This window comes from Mirounga leonina, unplaced genomic scaffold, assembly GCF_011800145.1.
Source record: "Mirounga leonina isolate KUSES-001 unplaced genomic scaffold, KU_Mleo_1.0 Mir_94, whole genome shotgun sequence".
NCBI classification, from domain to species: Eukaryota; Metazoa; Chordata; class Mammalia; order Carnivora; family Phocidae; genus Mirounga; species Mirounga leonina.
In genome coordinates, this window is record NW_023270855.1 from 46,864,108 (window position 1) to 46,885,825 (window position 21,718).

General features: G+C 50.4%; 1 protein-coding gene across 1 annotated transcript; it reads left to right on the plus strand.

Moving 5' to 3' along the window:
• Positions 1–38: 38 nt before the first annotated feature.
• On the plus strand, positions 39–20,463 carry HAUS8 (HAUS augmin like complex subunit 8). Its single transcript, XM_034997234.1, has 11 exons — positions 39–242; positions 3,134–3,198; positions 5,869–5,924; positions 11,310–11,391; positions 13,869–13,961; positions 14,068–14,162; positions 14,770–14,835; positions 14,941–15,099; positions 16,365–16,506; positions 18,867–19,008; positions 20,048–20,463. The coding sequence occupies exons 1-11, from the start codon at positions 214–216 to the stop codon at positions 20,244–20,246; spliced, it is 1,128 nt and encodes a 375-aa protein (XP_034853125.1). The 5' UTR covers positions 39–213; the 3' UTR covers positions 20,247–20,463.
• The last annotated feature ends 1,255 nt before the right edge of the window (positions 20,464–21,718 follow it).

Genomic DNA, 21,718 nt, shown 5'->3' on the forward strand with positions numbered 1-21,718 from the left:
ACGGGCTCCACACCGCCTCCTGCCGCTGGTGGATGAAACCAAGTGTGAGGGGAAGACAGAGAGTCGCGCGCGCAGCGGTCGCGCGCTCCACCCGCAGGCACGCTCCCCGAGGCCAGCGGCCACCCCTCCCATGGCGGCGCAATATGGCCCGGCCCGGGGCGAAGGGGCGGGGACCCGGACTTGAAGAGCCGGCCTTTGAGCTAAAGGCGGGAAATGGCGGATTTCTCGGGACGCGGAGCTGGGTGAGTTGAAGCGCCACGGGTCTGGATTTTGTGGGGCCAGCGAGTAGACCATGGCCGAGAGCTGGGAGAAGTGGGGCAGCAGAGTTGGGGATTGGGGATTTGACCCCTTCAGGACCCCCGAAGGTGCACAGGCTCTGGGAGGCGGCTTCTGCGCATGCTCGGCAGCCTAGGCGCGGAACTAGACTACGAGTCCCCAGTCAGTTGCGGGGCTGCGGGGCGATTCCTGGCTAGTGGCTTAACCTCTCTGTGCTTTCGCTTTCCTCCGCTGAGAAACGGGGCAAATGACGCCGCCGCTAAACCTTGTAGGCCTCGGGTGAAACTTAAAAGCTCTTAGAACAGTGCGTGGCTCTTGAATGTGATCTGTCGCGACTACAGTTATCATTTTATAGTGGGCAAGCGCTGGGCCACTAAAGTATCTCCTTTAATGCTCCCAACCCTTCTTTTCTATGCTTCCCCTTTACAGAAGAGATGATAGAGGCTCAGGGAGAGAAGGTCATTTGTCCAGGGTCACACAGAAAGAACAAGAGAGACGGACTCGGACCACTTATCCGGTGCCAGGCATGATTCCTGGCCCGGGTTTGTTTTATTTGTTCACTCGGCTGGTGTTTTATTGTGCCAGTGCAAATTGAAGTTTAATAGACCAGCTGAAATCACTTGTGTTTTCTCCAGGATCCATTACGCAGTGAGATTGCCATTACCCTCTCCCGAGGTTTGGCGGAGGGTACCTGAGGCTGGCACAGGTGTAGTGAACCCACCACCCCCATCTGGATGGACTCCACAGCCCTGGATCAGACCCCATAGGGAATCCATGCTCTGTCCCTTGCCAGCTCTGAGACTTGCTAGGGACGAGCTGTTCAAACACTCAGGTCCTCGTCGGAAAACAAGGATAAAGCAGGCCAGCGGGGAGGTATTTGTAGGGTTGGGAGGGTTCTGTGAAGGAGCAGAGCTGCTGGCACCGAGTGAGCATTATTTGGTTGGTTGCCTCTCCCCATTGTGGCCCAGCACCCGCTGGGTCTCACTTGGGGTCCTCAGAGCCTGCTGCACAGGAGGTGGCTGCAGTGAGCTGAGCAAGGGGACCACTGCTTTGTGACCAGTGGAGCTTGTGTCCTGATGTCAGCCGGGGTTACAGTGCCCAGGCCCCTGCCCTGCCCCTCAGTCTGCTCCTCTTGAGTTGCTGGTCTCTGTTGGTAGCATCTCCCTTGCCCAGGCTGCACACCTGGGAGGCATCCCGAACTGTCCTGCCTCAAGGTTCCCTCTCTCCTATTACATCGAACTTCATTCTTTCTTTCCTTAAATAGGGGTGAAACACGTAACAGCATTTTATTTATTTATTTATTTATTTTTTAAAAGATTTTATTTATCTGACAGAGACACAGCGAGAGAGGGAACACAAGCAGGGGGAGGGGGAGAGGGAGAAGCAGGCTTCCTGCCTAGCAGGGAGCCCGATGTGGGGCTCCATCCCAGGACCCTGGGATCATGACCTGAGCCGAAGGCAGACGCTTAACCATCTGAGCCACCCAGGCGCCCCCATAACAGCATTTTAAAGTGAGCGATCTAATGGCCTTAAGACATTCTCGCTGTGCAACCACCAGCTCTCTTTGGTTCTGGAACATTTTCATCCACCCAGAAGGAAACTTTGTATCCATTTTCAGTCACTCCCCATTCTTCATCCACCCCTCTGCTCCTGACAATCACAATCTGCTTTCTGTCTTTCTTTGCCTGTTCTGGACATTTCAGATACATGGAATCGTACAATATGTGTCCTTATGTGTCTGTTTTCTTTGACGCAGGACAATTTTTTAAAGAGATTTTATTTATTTATTTTTTTAAGTAAACTCTACCCGCAATGTGGGGCTCAGACTCCTGACCCCAAGATCAAGAGTCGCATGTCCCATGGATGGAGCCAGCCAAATGCCCCCAGGATAATTTTTTTTTTAAGTTTTTTTTTTTTTTTAAGATTTACTTATTCGAGAGAGAGAGCGAGAGTGAGCCAGCAGGGAGAGGGGCACAGGGAGAGAATCTCAAGCAGACTCTGCCTCAGGGCTCCATCTCAGGACACTGAGATCATGACCCAGGCCGAAATCAAGAGTCAGATGCTTAAACGACTGAGCCACCCGGGCACCCCATCCCAGGATAATATTTTTGAGATTCATCCATTTTAGCATGTATCAGTACTTCGCTTCTTTTTAGGGCTGAATAACACTCAGGGTTTATTATTTCTTGGCAGGAACATACAGCCCACAAAGCTAAAAATATTTGTTGTCTGGTCTTTTACAGAGAAAGATTGCCATTAGGTAGGCTGAGCCCTTAAGCTGGAAAGTCAGAACTCTGCCAGCGAAGCCAAAGGGCTGATCAGTTCCTATTTGGACATCATTCTCCTCCGCCCTTGTGCCCTTGGCCTTGTTCCTCCCTGTCCCTGAATGTCCTTCCCCATGTACCTGAGCAAACAGGGCTTTGTCTCTCACCTCCCCTCACCTCTTTACCTGTCTGGGGTACTCTTCACATTGCCTGACAGGAAAACACTGTCAGGCAATGTGAGGGGAAGCTGCTCTCAGGGAAGGAGCTCCATCTCTTGGGCACCAGCTATCACCAGGAGCATACAGTAGGTACAGAAATGCCTGATGAATTAATGAACCCCTGACTTAAGTTGAGATCTTTGGGGCTTGGCAAACCTGCTTGCTTTTCTCACTCTTGGACCCTTCTCAATTTCAGCCAGGCAGGGGCTCTGTGTCTCTGTTCCAGTCAAGGTGGCCCTGCCTCGCAGACATCAGCTTGTATGGGGAGAGGTTGGGGGATGCTGGGACTGAGTCATCCCCAGTCTCCTCGCTGCCTTCCCTGAGCTTAGCCAACTACGTAACCATGTCAACAAGACCCCTATCTCCCTCTTCTAGGAAACCTTCCACGGGGGGTCCCGGCACTCCTGGTGGCGCCAAGATGAAAGGAAGAAGAACGCAAGGTGAGCAAAGTTGGAATCTAGCTTACGATCCAGTTTCAGGAAGTGCTTTTGGGGAAGAAAAAAACCAGGCCAAAGCAGGGGAGCTAGGGCTTTATTTCCTTCTAGTCACACCTTTGGGGATTCCGAGTCTCGTCACCCGAGTCTCATCACCACGCCCTGCAGCCAGGGGTGTGGCAGGAGTTGGCGGGGGGGTCATCCAGGGCAGCAGTGGGCCCTTCCAGCAGCGGGGGTCATGGGCTGTGCCCAGGACTCACCACTAGGAAGTGTGGGTGAGGAGAGCTGGAGCTGAATTCATTAGCAAACACTGGAGTCTCAGTTTCTCCTCTGGAAGCACCTCAGGGGTGCCCATGCATCTGGTGTCTCCCTGTGGGTCTGGAGTCACTGTTCACAGCCTCCCTTGACTCTTGGCAATGCCGCTTTGGGTAGTGGACTCAAGGATCTCCCTCCTTGGAGCTCAAGCCTCTGATAAAAAGAATTATTTTCTTCAAGTATGCTGCGTGCCAGTGCGTGTCTCTGAGAACTCAGGGCAGAATTCTGGTTCCAAGTGACTGGAGGTTCATCCATTACAGCATTGCTTGATGATCTTCTTTATAGCCTCTATTATGTTTACAAGTGGTCTAGTTCTTGAACACAAATTATATCCTTCATCGTAACATTGCATCTCTGGAAAATCCAGTACCGTTCAAAACAAATATGTATGTCCCGGTTTCTGGAAACTTGAAACTGCTTTTCAACTGTCCAGGGAACCCCAGGCCTCAGGATCCTTCCAGAGGAGCAAAACCCTTTGTTGATGGTATTAGGTTGAAAGCAGGATCGTTTCCTGTGCTTGGAAATGGGGGTGTTCTTTGCCCTGATCCCTCACTGGATATCCAGCGACAGACCCTTGGTGTGTCTTGATTTTCTCCCCTGGACACCACCTGGTCTTGGCCTTGACCCTTAAGTGCCTCCTGCCTGACTGTCTGAGCCCACTCACCCTGCAGGAATGGCTCTTCCTTGCCTGGGGCTCACTCAGGGCAACCACTAGCTCTTGTCTAGCTCCATGCTCCCCATTAACTATGGGTGCACCTCCTTTCCACTCAGGATTGTGGCCACACCCCCAGCCCCAGGGAAAGAGGAAATCCTGGCATGAAGATCCAGTTGAAATCACCATGTCACTTAACCAAATTGTCAAGCTGTGTGACATTAACCATGTCCTCTTCCTGGGTCTCTTCATTAAAAAGGGAAAGCCCTAAGCTCTAGAGGTACCTAGAAAAAGTGTAGAATCGTGCACTGGATGCATGGCTGAGCACCTACTCCCTGCTGGGTGGTGGACCATAGTTGCAAGCAAAACAGACAAAAGTCCTGGCCCTCACGGTGCCTGGAACGGAAAGAGTGGGGGCCGTGAGGGGAGAGGGAGGCCCCTCGGGGATGTGAGACCTGTGAGGTGCCTGGAGGTGCTCAGGCTTCACCAGCTCATGGACCTGCAAGGGAGCCCATTCTCAGCCACCAGCGGGGTGGCCAGCCTGAAGGACACAGGATGTTCCAGGGAGGAGGGTTCCAGCAAGTGCTGTGTTCAGGATGTGGATGAAAATGAGTCTATGGGCTTTGGAGCAGGGAGATCTCGGCGGTCTTGCAGAAAGGAGTTTCTTTGGTGCAGTGGTGATTGTGAGAGCCAGACTGGACAGGAGTGGGGTTCAGGGAGAGTAGAGGAAGATGAGCCACCATTGTAATGGGGAGTGGAGAAGTAGGGGGAGAAGGTATGGGTGGGGGGAAAAATAACAGGAAGATCGTTGAAGAGAGGAACTGGGGGGGGGGTGTTACCAGGGCAGTGGCAACAGGGTGAGGGCTGGGCTCTACCCCAAAGCACAGAGTTCCCTCCACATGGTGGGGCCAGGATATGGCCTTGAACTTGGGAGGCTGCTAGCTGCTGAGGTGGGAGGTTCTCCTGGGGCTGCTTCTGTCTTCATGGTGAAGTAGTAACTGGTTACTAGCTAACTGGAGGGGACCCAGTGTAGGGGAAGTGGGAGGAGAACGTACAAGTGAGGGTCTGGGAGGGGGGTTGGGGAACAGAGCAGAGGACTGTGGGTGATCACTGGGGCCATTGTGAGAAACCCCCTTCCTGCGAGGCAGGCATGGAATGGGGGGGACCTGGGGCTGGGCTGTCACCAAGGTATATGATCTTGGTGTTCAGCATGTCTCCTGAGAGTCCTGAGCTAGGTAAGGAGGTAAAGAGGCATGAAAGGCTCATATCATGAGTGGGTCATACACAGACTCAGATGAAGAAAGGGGTTGTTGGGGTCCTGACCGCAGGGAGTGAGTTGGGAAGGGAGGAGGAGGAGGCGGCAAATAGTTGCCCTCCTATGGAAGGTCTTTTATCCTGTCCCTGCCCTGCCCCTGAATCCACTTTCTGCTTTGAGCATATTCCCTTAACGTTCCTGTGACTCTCTGGGGCTCTGTCCCTAGCCTAGGGACTTATAAACCATAGATATCCCACATGTTCTCGCATACAGTAGGTGTCCCATACATGCTCGAGGATGCTGAAGCATGGGATCTGAGAGGAGCAAGGGGGAGCAGCTCCCCTGTTCCTGCTGTTGATCAGGGAGGGCACATAGTACCTGGCTCTTGATGGGAGGGGGTCATCACACTCCACTATTGTAGTCTTGTTATAAACCAACAGTGTGTCCCCCACAGGTGGAAGAGTGGTTGAGTCCCGATACTTGCAGTACGAGAAGAAAACCACCAAAAAGGTAACAACATTGATTTGAATGTTCTGAATGGAGTTCCGTCGGACTTGGAATTCTGACCCAAGTCCCACGGGCCGGGCACAGCATGGTCCCGAATCCCTTTTGCAAAGACATGATCTCTGTTGAAACCTGAGATTGTTCCTTTCAACCCAGTAATTCCTTTCTGGATTCTGTCCTGAAGCAGTTCTGTCGGGTGCCCAGCACACAGTCCTTGGCATTGGCTGGCATTTAAAAAACACAGGGTTTTAAAGAAGGACTATGGGGAAAAAATAATGGGTCTGAATCACCCAGTGTTAGAGGCAGAGTTTAGTGAACTATCTGTAGCCACACCACGGAAATCATGCAGCCGTTGAAAATGTTGGGGTGGGGACACCTGGGTGGCTCGGTTGGTTAAGCGTCTGCCTTCGGCTCGGGTCATGATCTCAGGGTCCTGGGATCGAGCCCCGCCTTGGGCTCCCTGCTCAGTGAGGAGCCTGCTTCTCCCTCTGCTGCTCCCCCTGCTTGTGTTCGTGTTCACTCTCTCTCTGACAGATAAATAAATAAAAATCTTAAAAAAAAAAAAAAAAAAGCTGTGACTAGAAAGTAGAAAATAAATTTCAAAAAAAAAGAAAATGATGGGATGAAGCACGGAACGACACAAGCACATGCATTGTGTGGCATTTAACAGAAACACTCAGTAGGTGACCCAGTTACGTATCTTGTTTGATTGTGTGCATACTGAGAATGTGGGGAGGTTGTGTTATTCTTTCCATTTTCTAAATTTGGTTTATGGTAAAATACAGTGAACTATTAATTTCTGCTCCCTACCTTTTACTCTGGTAGGGTGGAATGGCAGGTTCTTAATAAGGTGACTTAAGGGGGCACTTGGCTAGCTAAGTCAGAAGAGCAGGCTGCTCTTGATCTTGGGGTCGTGAGTTTGAGCCCCATGTTGGGTGTAGAGATTACTTAATAAGCAAACAAATAAATAAATAAACTTTAAAAAATAGTAATGTGACTTAAAATCCAACTTGAAGAAAAAGGACACCTTTTCACAAACTGGTATCACTTCTTGGGAGTGATTGGTTGTTTTCAATGGAATTAATTTTTTAAGTTTTTAAATTATTTTTGTTTTTTAGAGAGAGTGTGAGAGAGCGCACTTGAGGGGGCGGCAGGTGAGGTAGAGGGAGAGAGAGAATCTTAAGCAGGCTCTACACCGGACGCAGGGCTCCATCTCACGACCCTGATATCATGACCTGAGCCTAAGTCACTAGTCGGGTGCTTAACTGACTGAGCCACCCAGGTGCCCCTGGACTTTTTTTTTTAGGGAAGTTTTAGGTTCACAGCAAAATTGAGTGGAAGGTAGAGAGATTTCCCATATAACCCCTGCCCCCCTGCCACACACACAGCTTTCCCCACTATCAACATCTCCAACCAGAGAGGTGCACTTGGACATTTGAGGAAGCTACATTGACACATCACCCAGAGTCCGTGTTTTACTTTGGTTTTTTTTGTTTCTGTTTTTTCTTTAAATTCACGTGATTTACTTTGTTGAAGTGACTTTCAACAAAAGATCACAGTCCGTGCCTCCTAATTTTAGTGTTGCCTTATAAACTTGTTTACGAGCACCCGTGTGTCTGCATATGCTCTAGTATTTTCAATCCCTACAAGCTTGTCCGTTTTTTTTTTTTCATCTCTTAAGGTAGGATTTACATAAAGTGTCGTTCTTTAGCATTCGGTTCTGTGAGTTTTGACAAACTCATCCTGTCACAGACCCACCACAGTCAAGATATGGAATAGTCACCCCCAAGATCCCTTGGTTCTCCACTGAAGCCGGCCCCACTCCATCTCAGCAGTTACCTGATTTCTGTCCTAACCAGAAGGTCATTAAAAAGGTGTCACACAGCCTCTTGCATCTTACTTCTTTCACATAAAGGAAAGGAGGTCCCACCCTGTGGTTGCCTGTCACAATTAGTGCTGGTTCTTTCTAGTGGCTCAGGAATATTCCACAGTGTGAGTGGGCCATAGCGTGCTTAGCCATTTGCCAGTGAAGGACATTTGGTCTGATTCTCGGTTTTGGCAATGGTGATCAAAGCCACCTTAAACATTCTCGTGTGGGATTCTGTGTAGACATGCTCTCGTTTCTCCCAGGACAGGAACTGTAGGGTAAGTTAGTGTAGTTTTGACTGACTTGTAGGAAACTGTGCACCTATTACCCAGAGTGGCTGCAGCCCTTGACATTCCCACCAGCCACAGAGGAGAGCTGGGTGGCTCAGTCGTTAGGTGTCTGCCTTCGGCTCAGGTCATGATCCCAGGGTCCTGGTCTGCTTCTCCCTCTCCCACTCCCCCTGCTTGTATGCACTCTCGCTGTCTTTCTCTGTCAAATAACTAAATAAAAATCTTAAAAAAAAAAAGATTGAAGCCATTCTAGTGGATGAGAAGTGGTAGCTTGTTGTGGTTTTAATTTACATTTCCATAACAACTAGTGATCTTGAGTACCTTTTCATGTGCTTATTGGCCAGTCCTGTATCTTTGGTGATGTGTTCTTTCAAATCTTTTGCCTTTTTTTTTTTTTTTTAAAGATTTTATTTATTTGACAGAGAGAGAGACAGTGAGAGAGGGAATACAAGCAGGGGGAGTGGGAGAGGGAGAAGCAGGCTTCCCGCGGAGCAGAGAGCCCGATGCGGGGCTCGATCCCAGGACCCCGGGATCACGACCTGAGCCGAAGGCAGACGCTTAACGATTGAGTCACCCAGGCGCCCCTCTTTTGCCATTTTTTAATTGGGTTATTGGTTTCCTCACTGTTGAGTTTTGAGAGCTTTTTATATATCCTGGATACCAGCCGTTTATGGTGATTTTCAAATATTTTCTCCCGGTGGGGACACTTCTTTTAAGTATCTTGGGAGGAGCAGAAGTGCTCAACTTACGGATTTCTGCTTTTATAGATTGTGCTCTTGGTGTCTTATCTAAGAGATCTTTGACTAACCCAAGATCACAAAGATTTTCTCCCATGTTTTCTTCTATGGTTTTTACTGTTCTTTCATAGTTTTAGATTTTACATTTAGGTCTGTGATCCATTTTGAATTAATTTTTGTATCTGGCGTGATGATGGAATTGAAGTTCATTTTTAAGTGTATGGATGTCCTCTTGTGCCAGCACCATTGTTGAAATGACTTTCCTTTCCCCGTCATATTATCTCATCACCTCCATTGAAAAGCAATTGACCTTTTTTGTATGCATCACTTCTGGACTCCATTTTTTCCATTGTTCTATGTGTCTGTCCTTAGGCCCCTCACACGCTGCCAGGATTACTGTAGCTTTATAGTCTTGAAATCAGGTAGTATAAATTCTCCCACTCCATCCTTTTCCAAAACTGGCTGTCATAGTTCTTTTGTTTTTCTTTCTTTCTTTCTTTTTTTTTCCTTAGAATGAGAGGAAGTGCGTGCACGTGCGAGCCGGGAGGGGCAGAGGGAGAAGGAGGAGAGAGAATTTTTTTTTTTTTAAGATTTTGTTATTTGAGAGAGAGAGAGCATGAGAGAGTATGAGCAGGAAGGGGGAGAGGAGCAGAGGGAGAGGGAGAAACAGACTCCCCCCTGTGCAGGGAGCCCGGCAACTCTAGACTCCATCCCAGGACCCCAGGATCGTGACCCAAGCTGAAGGCAGACGCTTAACCAACTGAGCCACCAGGTGCCCCAGAGGAGAGGGAATCTTTTTTTTTTTTTAAAGATTTTATTTATTTATTTGACAGAGAGAGAGAGAGAGAGAGCGAGAGCAGGAACACAAGCAGGGGGAGTGGGAAAGGGAGAAGCAGGCTTCCTGGTGAGCAGGGAGCCTGATGCGGGGCTCGATCCTAGGACCCTGGGATCATGACCTGAGCCGAAGGCAGATGCTTAACAACTGAGCCACCCAGGTGCCCCAGGAGAGAGAATCTTAAGCAGGTTCCACGCTCAGTGTGGAGATTGACGCGGGGCTTGATCTCATGATCCTGAGATCGTGACCCGTTCCTTTAATTTTCTGTATGTTTTAGATTTAGCTTGCCATTTTCTACCAAAATTTCTACTGGGATTTTGAATGTATAGAATTTTTGCATTGGTTTAGGGAGAATAACATCCTGAAAACACCAGGCCTTTCAATCTATGAACATGGTACACGTATCCATTTAGTTGGTCATGTTGGATTTTTGTCATCAGCGTTTTGTAGTTTCCAGCGTATAGACCTTCCCTATATTTTCTTAGGTTTATACTTAAGTATTTGCTGTTTTTTAATGCTATTATACATGATACTGTCTTTTTTTTTCTTTTTTATTGATGAAGACATTTTTTAATTGAGGTATGATCAACATACAACAATATATTAGTTTCAGACATATAACATAGTGTTTCAGGATTTGTATATGTTGCAAAATGATCACCACAGTGAGTCTAGTTAACACCTAATACCATACATAGTTTTGTTTTTTCCTTGCTGAGAGCTTTCACATGGTACTATCTTTGAATTTCACTTTCCAGAGTTGTTCATTGCTAGAAATGTGATCTTTTTATATTGACCCTGTATCCTCCAATCTTGCTAAGCTCACTAGTTTGTTTGGTTTTTTAAAGATTTTATTTATTTATTTATTTATTTATTTATTTATTTATTTAGGGAGTGCGTGCATGCATGCACACAAGTGAAGGGGAGGGGCAGAGGGAAAGGGAGAGCGAGAATCTCAAGTGGACTCTGCTGAGCACCGAGCTCCAAGCAGGGCTTGATCTCACGACCCTGAGATCATGACCTGAGCTGAAATTAAGAATGGAATGCTTAACTGACTGAACCACCCACGCGCCCCTTACTTACTAGTTTTAGTAGCATTTGGGATTTTCTTTGTAAATCATGTAAGAAGAGAGTTTTATTTCTTCCTTTTCAACCTGTTTGCCTTTTAGTTCTTATTCTGAGAGCCCCAGTAGGAGGTTGAATAGGAGTGTTGTCTACATAATAAAATATTTTTGTTCTTTATGAAGTTTTCTTTCTGCTTATATGTTACTATTATAATGGCTTGCTAGCTCCATGCATTGCTTGTTTTTTTAAATAAGTTTTAAAGATTGATACTTGTACAAAAACTTTGTTTTTCTTCATGACCAAAGTAATATGTTCCCTGCAAGTACTATAAAGTATACAGAAAATCAGTTGGAATCTGCCATGTCAGAGATAATCACTGGCAAACATTTTGGTGGTTCCCTATGTTCTATGCATGTGAGGGTATCTTTTTTGATTAATTTGTTCTATATATATGTAATTAAATGTCAGAACTTTAAGTCTATCCCTGGCCTCAAAGTAATAGCCAGTGCAAACTGCACAGGCCATGAAGGGGCCCCTTCTCATGAAGGGGAGGTGTCTTGTCCCCTGAATCCTGAACGTCATGTGTTTTCCTAACAGGCTTCTGCAGCAGATGCATTAAAGACCAGTGGGAAGATGCCGGAAGGGGGAAGGAAACTCCAGCTGCTCCAGAAGAGCAAAGGTGTGTAAAGATGGAGGGAGGTTGGGGCGCCTGGGTGGCTCAGTCGTTAAGCGTCTGCCTTCGGCTCAGGTCATGATCCCAGGGTCCTGGGATCGAGCCCCACATCAGGCTCCTCGCTCCGCAGGAAGCCTGCTTCTCCCTCTCACACTCCCCTTGCTTGTGTTCCCTCTCTCGCTGTCTCTCTCTCTGTCAAATAAATAAATAAAAATCTTAAAAAAAAAAAAAAAAGATGGAGGGAGGTTGTGAAACAGCTCTGAAGCTCAGCAAGTGATGAACATGGTGGTGAATTTTGTTTTCAAGTATGCTAAGGTGAAACTCCCTCTTTCTTTTTAGGAAGTGTCAGAAGAAGGAGCTAGTTAAAGAATGTCCATGTAAGGACAGATCTGAGGCATGTGGGGAGCTTAAGGGGAATGGCAGGGCAAGAGGGCAGGTTACTTCCTGAGCGGCCGTCATGGCGCTTCCTTGATCGTGTGTCCCATTTCCTGGGTGGAACTCTTGAGAGCAGGACTCAGCGTGTGAGGCCTCATCTTCCTGCCTCTCACCACCTTGGGTTAGATCTTCCTCGTAATGGTTTCCCCTTAATCGTTCTAGAAGCTGTCACCAAAGTGATATGCAAAACTTGGGAGTTTTTCTGATTGTAGACATACGTGTTTGTTGTAAAACGAAAAACAGCAACAAAAACCAGAAAATGTAGACAAGGAGGGTGGACACTCACTCATGAGCTGCCACTTCGATCATTACTGTGTATTTGGTGTTCAGTTGTAGTCAGTGTGCTCATCCTAGAAATCTGGGAAGGCCCCTCCTCAGAGTAGCACTCCATCCAGCTCCTCACATGCCCACTTCTCCAGCAACACTGGGTAGCTCTTTTGCATGAAAGCAGTTCACAAAAAGCAAAACTGTTTCTTGCCCCACACCTCCTTGTTCAAAATGGCAACAACTGTGAGTCTCATAGGAAAAATTAAGTACAGTGGACCCTTGAACAACATGGGTCTGAACTGCATGGATCTATTAATATGTGGGTTTTTTACAGTACGGTACTGTAAATGTATCTTCTCTTATGATAACGTTTCCTTTTTTCTTTTTTAGCTTACTTTGTTGTAAGAGTACAGTTAATAGTGTATGTAACATGTAAAATATATATATGTTAATTGACTTTATATTCTCAGTAGGGGCTCCAATCAGAGACTGTTAGTCGGGGGATTGGAAAGTTGTTGATCGTGGTTTAGATGTTTGCTCAGCATCTGTGCTGCTCCTTGACCTAGGCGTGACTGAGAAGCGGCTCATGGAGCTGGGGCTGACTTTGTAGTCTTTCCTCATGCAGTTGGGTTGGGGGCCACGCGTCAAGCCGGGAAAGCTGGTGTTCGGTGCAGAGGGGTCAGAAGTTGGGTCAGCCACAGCTTAAAATCAGGGTTCTCACCCACGGGCGATTCAGACTTAGAAATGTCTGGACACGGTTGGTTGGTGTGAGCGATGGGGGAGGTACGCTACCTGCGTCTGATGGGTGGAGGCCGGGGATGCTCCTCAGCAGCCTGCCACAGCCAGCACAGCCCCGGCCCAGAGAGCGATGCAGCTCCGGATGTCAGTAGCGTCAGGGCTGAGAAACCATAGTTGAAACGGAACCACCCGAATTGAGACGGACCGCCAGAGACTGCTCAATTGAGTTCCATCGTTTAGCTCAGTAGGAAATTACTTTTCTCGATGGAAACACAGTACATACGCATGACGGAACATCGAACCCGTGCAAAAGCGATAGCAGTTAAAAAAAAGTCCTGTCTTCCACCTCAGGTTTCCATCCTCTTACCCAGGAGGTCAACAGACTCCTGTTTATCTAGAATTTTTCAAAAATTTGGACGAAGGGTACCATACCATACACATTACCGTGGTGTCGCTCTGTTTATTTCCACATACTCATTTTCTCAACTGCATGGGCATTCATTAAATCACTTGCTGTTTCTTTGCTAACACGACAGAGAGTGTTTTGCATGCCATCTGTTCGTTTTGCGGCCCGCTGGAGCCCTGGCTTGGTTGAAGCCTGCTGTACCCCACTGCCCATTTCAGGTGGCGTCAGGCATAACTTCACATGGTTAAATAGAGGGTAAAGATGAAGGGAACTGCCAGGGAAGATGAACAGTCCAGAAGCTGCTGGAAAAAGAAGGGAAAAGCTGAGGGAAGAACAGGTACATGGTGTGTATCAGACTTTTATCCAGAACATAGCGTTTTTTTATTAAGCAGCAAGGCATATTTGCAGCTCTGGGTTAGAGAGCCTGCGTCACTTGTCTACTTCTACCCTGAAATATATTCACCTTGCTGGCTGGGCATTTGCAGAGGTGCTTCAGCCTTCTGTCCCACTCACCTCCCAAGACGCTGACTTTTTGGAAGCAAGTGGTAGTGTTCCACAGAGTTGCCTGCTTCCCGGTGTAGGCGTGCAGTGCCTTGCAGACTGTGCTGACCTCTGGGGATTCTCACTGGGTCCACAGACAGCAGTGGAATCGGGAAGGGTGACCTGCAGTCCACGTTGCTGGAAGGGCATGGCACCGCCCCGCCGGACCTGGACCTCTCAGCCATCAACGGTAAATCACTCACCTTGGCCCCCCCTCACTGCCCCCCGCTTTGCCCCAGCGGACTGCCGAAGCGTGCTCTGAGTTCTCACCCTCAAAATGCTCTTCTTGACCTTAGACAAAAGTATGGTTAGAAAGACTCCGCAATTAGAAAAAACGATGTCGAAGAAGACTGAGTCATCGTCATTTTCCTCTTCACAGAGAAAGAGCCCGGTGAGTGTCCGAAATGAAAGGGAAGCTGCGGAATTAGAGACGTCTGATATTAGCTTCTGCCCTGTGCACATGCCATGCGAGGCTCGAGGCTCTAAGATGGAACAAGCCAGTCACGCGTTTTAGGACAAACCCAAGACCACACATGTCCTCAGAATATACGTAGAGTTTAAGTTGCCCCAAGTACATGTACGGGAGTCATTACTAAGGCGAGATCATGTGAACAACAGTGCCTCGTTTGCTGATGCTGTGCTAGGGAAAGCACCAGGCCAGGCCCTGGGTCCCGGGGCAGGACGGCTGGGCTGGGGTCTCGCTGGGGTCGGAGGCCCGCGTCCTGGCTCCAGTGTGGCACTGATTGGATGGGTACCCCCCCAGCTGACCCTGGACCAGCCAGCCACGGGACGGGGCCGGACCATCCCCTTCCTTCTCATAGGGCGCCCAAAAAGACTAAAGGAGAAAATAGAAACAGCGGGTTGATACACAGGAGAGAATCATCAAACTACTAAATTAAGTAAAGTTTGTAAAGGATCGGTTTCTGCCCCTGCGGGGGAGAGAGCTAGGCTTATACCAATTCACTGGCAACCAAAAATGTCTTTCTCTCCTCCTCAAGGACCTGTCGGAGGCGATGGAAATGATGGAATCCCAAACGTTGCTCCTGACCCTGCTGACCGTAAAGGTGAAGACAGGACCTTGCTGGCACGTGACGTGGGTGGGGGGCAGCCTTTGTCAGCCGCAGGGCTGGAGTGCCCGCTCGTCTGAGCTCCTGTTGTGCACTTGACAGATGGAGAACGGTCTCGCTCCATTCGAAGAAAAGGCAGAGAGGAACTTACTAATAATGTGTAAAGAGAAGGAGAAGCTGCAGAAGAAGGCCCATGAGCTGAAGCGCAAACGTCTCCTCACTCAGAGGAAGCGGGAGCTAGCAGCCGTCCTTGACGCTCAGGTCAGTGGTGACTGCAGTCTCCGCACCGCGTGTCTTGGGAGGGGGCGAGCCCGGCAGGGCACTCGCAGGGAGTGCTGACGGGAGGTGTCCCTGCCCCCTGGGTGTTGGTATGTGACAGTCTGTAAGAGGACGAGGCTGTGATGTCAAGTACTAAGCAGCCAGAGGGACCTGCCCCTTCCATGCACGCATGCGCATATTCTTCAGGCCCCTGAGGCTTGTGCCCAGTGAGGCAAAGACGTGAGCCGCGCCTCCCCACGGGGCCAGGGTGCTGGTGGGGGACGCCGTCTTGGCTCCGCGTGGTCAGCGTTGGGACAAGAGGCAACCCCTGGCACCTGGAGAGGGCCCGTCCGGAGATGGGGCTGGTCCTCTGAGTGTGCAAGGGTACTAGGGCTGCCGTAACTAGTACCCCGGGGCCGGGCGGCTTAAATGACGGCCCGGGATTCTCTCACGGTTCTGGAGGCAGGACATCTGAGACCCAAGAGGTTAGCGCATCTGGTGCCTTACCAGGGCCAAGAGAGAAAGCTGTGTCCTCGGCCTGTAGCGGGCCATCTCCTCCCTGCATCCCTTCACTTGGCATTCTCTCTGTGTGCTTGTCTGTCTCCAGGCCTGACTCACTTGAACGACTTCACCTTAACTCGGTTACTTCTGTAAAGACCCTGTCTCCAAGTCAGGTCATATTCTGAGGTGCTGGGGTTGGGACATCCACAGAGGAATTTGGGGGGACACGATTCAACCCCTAATACCCAGTGTATGTGTGTCTATGTGTGTCTGTGTGAGAGAGAAAGAGAATGCCCTGCAGCCAGGCCCTGGGCTAAGAGCTGGCCTCTGTCCTCATGGAACTTAGAGTGGAAGGAAAAGAAAAGACAAGCGAACAAATACGTTCTCACAGGCCCGCATGAGGACCCTAACAGCATGTACAAGGGGGAAGGGGGTTCTTAGGAGGGGCAGGCCTTTCGGCTTAGTGCTCTGAAGCAGGAGGGCCCAGCTTTCTTGGGTCCAGTGTGATCCCACTTGAGGGCCTGGCCCTGGAATATTCTGGAAGCCATGTTCCTAGTGAAGAGGCCTGGGCCACCTTGCTATCGGCTGGGCTATTGGAGGGCAGCTGGGAGTGAGGGGAGAGCCCCCCATACCCACGGAAGCCTCCTGGAGGATTCCTTAGGAAATCCTGAAAGCACAGCACTGTATCTTCACCTCACAGGTACTGTGAACTTCCCGAGTGCGTGACTGGGTCTTGTCTCATAGGCCTCTTTCACTCCTGCCTGCAGATCGAAATGCTCAGCCCCTATGAGGCTGTGGCTGAAAGCTTTAAGGAGCGGTACAAGATATTCGCCACGGCCCTGGACACCACGAGGCACGAGCTTCCTGTGAAATCGATCCACCTGGACGGGGACGGGCAGAGTTTCTTAGGTAGGAAACGGGGCGGCTGCCGGGCAAGGGGCAGATCCAGTGTGGGTTGGTGCTCCTTGTGTGCCAGCCACCTTTATCCATTTGTGTCACATCACAGCCTCCTCTGAGGTAGATGGTGCATCCCTCATCAGATGGCAGAGGACAAGGGAGGCTGGCAAGGCTGCGGTTTGTCCGGGGTCGTGCTCTGAGTAAGGACCATGCTGGGATTTTTTTTTTTTTTTTTTAAGATTTTATTTATTTATTTGAGAGAGAGAGAATGAAAGAGAGCATGAGAGGGAGGAGGGTCAGAGGGAGAAGCAGACTCCCCGCTGAGCAGGGAGCCCGATGCGGGACTCGATCCCGGGACTCCAGGATCATGACCTGAGCCGAAGGCAGTCGCTTAACCGACTGAGCCACCCAGGTGCCCCCATGCTGGGATTTTAAGCCAGGTCTGTGGACCGGCCCAGTAATTTCCAGCCCTGCTGAAAGACACTTCTGTGGAACAGCTGCATTCCCCCAAAGGGGGTCTCTTCAGAGATGCTGATCTTCACCCCATCCAGCTTTCTTTTTTCTTCTTTTCTTTTTAAGATTTTATTTTTAAGTAATCTCTACACCCATCGTGAGGCTCAAAGTCGCAAACTCAAGATCAAGAGTCACACCCTCCAGCGACCAAGCCAGCCAGGCGCCTCAACCCCATCCTGCCCTCTACACAGAGCCATGGGATCCCTCTCTTGCATAGGGTTCCCACCTAATCCTTCACGGGAAGAAATCAAGCATGCTTGATCTTAAAATTCTCTTTAGAGGAAGTATCTTCCCAAAGCAAGTTTTCAGTCACCTTAGTGTCTGGTTATTACCAGGCAGGGCCCTCATGAGCCATCTACATACGTCTAGTTTGAGGCTGATGTAGTAAAGCATCACCACCTAAAATCAGGTGGACAGTCCCTCCAAAACTTTCCACAAACGCAGTTCAGGATCACAAAGGCTGTTGTTATATTGGTAATCTCAGAAATGATTCCTGATCCACCTTTTCCCAGTACGGATAAGTAAGGGAATCACATGGAGTCTTGAAGAACGAGCCTTGTGGAGGGATTATCTGCGTGCAGGTGTCCGGTTTTATAAAGACAGCAGTCAGCTGCACACCTGCGACTCGGACTCCGTCCCTGACAAGTGCCATAGGTGGTGACTAGGAGTTGGGATCGGGGAACGGAGGAACATCCCACGGCTTCTAGAATTAATGGACAGGGCGCCTGGGTGGCTCAGTTGGTTAAGCGACTGCCTTCGGCTCAGGTCATGATCCTGGAGTCCCTGGATCGAGCCCCGCATCGGGCTTCCTGCTCGGCAGGGAGTCTGCTTCTCCCTCTGACCCTCCCCTCTCTCATGTGCTCTCTCTCATTCTCTCTCTCTCAAATAAATAAATAAAATCTTAAAAAAAAAAGAATTAATGGACAGACTGGGTAGCTCAAAACACCAGAAGCTTATTCCCTTCAGTTCAGGGGTCCAGCAGTCCAAAATCAGGGTGTCCGCAGCAGTGAACCTTTCTGGAGGCTCTGAGGGAATATGTGTTCTGTGCCTCTCTCCTGGCTCCCGGTGTTTCTCCCCGTTCTTGGCATTCCTTGGCTGGTGGTGGTGTCGCTCCAGTCTGCCCGTGTCTTCCCACGGCCTTGCCCTTGAGCGCCGCTGCTTCCGAATTGCCCTCTTCTCAGAAGGATGCCAGGTCACAGACCTCACTGTAACCCAGTGATGTCGACAAAGACTCCACGTCCAGTAAGATCATGTTTGCAAGTACTTGAGATTAGGTCCTGAACATGTCTTTTTGGGAGGAGGCAATGGAGACCAGAACGAGGAGTAGAAGAGGATGGGTGTTTGTGGAAGAACCCTTATAATGTTCTCAAAATGTTACGGTGTCCGGTTGTGACACATCGTGTGTACAGGTGTGGCATGTGCTGGAAGTGGAGAGCTGCCGGTTTCCTTAGATGCAGGCCATGCTCTCGGGGCTGAGGGGTGCAGAGATGCCAGGAACGCGGAGTGGGAACCACGAGCTTTTTGTTAAGTTGCAGGACAGACTTCCTTGGCCTTTTGTGTTGGTTTCTGTTGAGGACGTTGAAGTGGCCTTCCGGGTCTGTTCCAGCGACTGCCCGGCTGGTGCACATGCCTGATCTACGATCTCAGGTCCCCGTGGTCTCCGGCACAGGGGCACAGAGGCCGGACCAGCATATGGAGGTTGTCTTCCACGACCCTCTCTGCCTTTGAGCTCTTCATGATTCCAGCATAACACGCGAGCATTCCAGGGAACAAGAAAAATCCGGTCAGCCGCCCAACTTGCGCATCCCTTGCTTGGGGCACCGTGAAACCCTTGGCTGACTGTCCCTTTCTTCCTCCAGACGATTTGCAGCGGGAGTTGATGACCACATGCCATCTGCTGGAAGAACTGGGGATCGGCAGTTTAGAAGAAAACTTGAAAGCTCTGGACCTGCTGAGCGAACTTAAGGAAACGACCCAAAAAAAGGATCTGGAGCTCCGAAGGTATTGCAGAAAAGATTTGAAGTTGGGAGCAGCGGGTCGTGCTCCAGAGAGGGGGCAGCTCTGGTGTTTTCAGAGGCTGGGGGTGCAGGGGTCCGCTGCGGCAGGGAGAGGAGACTGGGCAAAGCACCTTGAACTCAGCCCAAACCCCTGTGTGTGTTCTCAAGCAGCCACGATAGAAAGGGGGCTCTAGCGTCACCCGTCCTGTACTTCCCAGAGTCAGAGCACTTGGATGGGTCTGCTCGTGCTTGAAGCATCTCCTGGGGTGAGGGCTTGGGGTGCTCTTCTTGGAACTTGCTCCTGGAAGTATAAATACATACAGAAAAGGCACGGATCCTAACAGTTTAGTTGATGGGTTTCACGAACATGTGTCCTAGGGAAGCAGCCCCTAGGCTGCAGTGCACCCCACAGCCCGCTCCCCCAGCAAGCCCCCTCGACACCTGTCTCAGTGCTAAAGCTTTCCCCTGGGTTTTTTTTTTTTTTTTTTTTTGACCGTGGGGCTTTCCTCCTCATCTTCCCTAAAAGAATCTCATTTCTCTCTCCTTCCTAATGCTGAATGTGCTTCCTGAAATGTCTAAAGCATTTGAAAATTACTCGTAAAAAAGAGCTGCCCCCTACTGTGACGTTTCCTTCTGTGTGCACCCTCAGATGAGCTCAGCACGCATCAGAGGTTCCAGATTACAAGGGTCCCACGTTCGGCTGGCCAGACACGCTCCTTCAGTGTGTGTTTCCCCACCGCTGTTTACACTGCCTGAGGGCCACCCCTCCATTCATGGCATGGTTCCTGACGCGGTGTGGGTGTTCCCTAAATATTTGGTGAATAAACGAGTCTTCTTTTGCACCTGCCCGGTCCTGTTCTTGCAGGCCTCTCTGAGTTCTGCTCAGATTTGTTCTGTTCTTAGTTGTCCGCGCTTTCCCAAGAGCACACGGGAAGCAGCCCCCTTCCCCACATCGCAGCCACAAAGGCCGAAGCCCCCCTGGTTCTCTCTGGCTCCAGGGCACAGAGGGCGAGAAGGCTTCATGCATCCTGTCGTTTCTGCAGGAGCTTCGCCCAGGTGCTGGAACTCTCCGCCGAGGCAAGTAAAGAGGCGGCCTTAATCAACCAGGAGGTCTGGGAAGAAGCCCAGGGCCTGGAGGCCCCCAGCCGGTGGTACTTCAATCAAGAAGGCGCCTGTGGGGAAGCTCCGGGAGAGGTCGGGACGCCACTCCTGTTGGACGCTGGTGAGCCACACACGGTGTGAGTCTACACGCAGGCCATGTCCCCCCCGCACAAGTGGGGACCTCCCTGCAAACCGCCGGGAGGAAAGCCCACCCCCTCCCCCTGGCTCAGGGCATACGTGTGCCATGGCGCGTGTGATGCTGGGGGAACTCAAGCACTTTAGACACTAGTTTGGCAATGTAGCTGTTTTTGTATGAGCGTATCACTTGATATTTAAAGAATAAAACTTTTGCATTTGAGCCTTGGTTGCTACGTCAGGGGCCAGGAGAAGGCTCGTGTTGTTTTAAGTTCTTCTGAAGAGCTGCTCCTAAGCCTTGGGACCTCAGAGACATTGTGAGTGTTTCACTTGCACGGGGATTTCATGTCCTTCAGTCATGAGGTGCCTATCCCTTTACTTTCCTTCAGCAAATTCGGAGTTGGCCCTCCGGTGGAAGCTCTCCACCCAGTCCAGAGTCCCAGTGCTGTTGCTGCAGGCGCTGACGGGCTCTGGGCTACACCCCATGCCCAGTATGGCACAGAGGATCAGCCCTCCAGCTCCTGTCTACACTGCGTGGGCTCCGGCCACCTGGGTGCCTCCCAGGTAGCGTGCCTGCGTTGACGTTGGCTGGTTCCCGTTTACAAGCCTGTGTTACAGCACTGGGTATGGGAGCGTTCCCCAGAGAGGTGCGGTATCCGTTGACGTGCGTCTGAGTAAAAGAGACGCAGCCACCGTTGCTAAGGCCGCTCAGACGTGCAGGGCTGTTCTTGTCCAGCTTCCGCCTTCGCCCCGCCGGCTCTTGCACTCCTCACCGCGCCTCCCCAGTGGGTTCGGATTGACAGTTGCGGGCAGGGGAAGCGCTCCCTAGGGAGACGCAATAGTCGTGCCCATGAAATAGGCACTAACGGCCACCAGCTCTTCCCGTCAAGCCTGTGGGAGCGTTCCAGTCTGTCCCCACTTCACCCGTAATCCTGTCAGCCCGCATATTCCCAGTCTGCGCGTCCATTCACAGCCTGCTCTGGGGCTTCCCGCGGAGCTCCTGGATCAGAGTTCCAGAAACTTCTCTCCCACCCCTGACCACTTTGTCCCCCATTCATGTGCGGAAAGTGTTGGGTCCACCAGAGGGGACACCCGGGAACCCCGGTCCTTTTGTCAGTGGTTATCTGCACTTACCAGCTCACTTACTGCCCCTCAGGCCCTGTCTCCTCTGGTTTTCAACAGCCAGGGTTTCCAAGGCCCATCACAGTTTCCTGTTGAGCTGTTCCTCTGCGGACGAGAGCTCTCGGCCGGTTGTTGGGCATCATGGGCTATCAGTATGTGCCCCAGTCTGAGGGAATGGGACTCGGGTCCACACGGTTGCAGGTTCTGCTGCGGTTCCTTTACAGCACTCTGGGCGTCTGCGTGTACCACCGGGTAAGCAAAGCCCGTTCAGAATCCCAGTCTGTTCCCACCAGGGAGCCTGCCACGGAGCCATCTGCAGGCTCTGTCTCTCACGTGGGTAGACAGAACAGTTCTTT

Coding starts and splice junctions, on each gene's coding strand:
- HAUS8 (XM_034997234.1), top strand. CDS start 214: ATGGCGGATTTCTCGGGACGCGGAGCTGG. Junction 5,925..11,309: donor AGAAGAAAACCACCAAAAAG/GTAACAACATTG, acceptor TTTTCCTAACAG/GCTTCTGCAGCAGATGCATT. Junction 16,507..18,866: donor GGACGGGCAGAGTTTCTTAG/GTAGGAAACGGG, acceptor TTCTTCCTCCAG/ACGATTTGCAGCGGGAGTTG.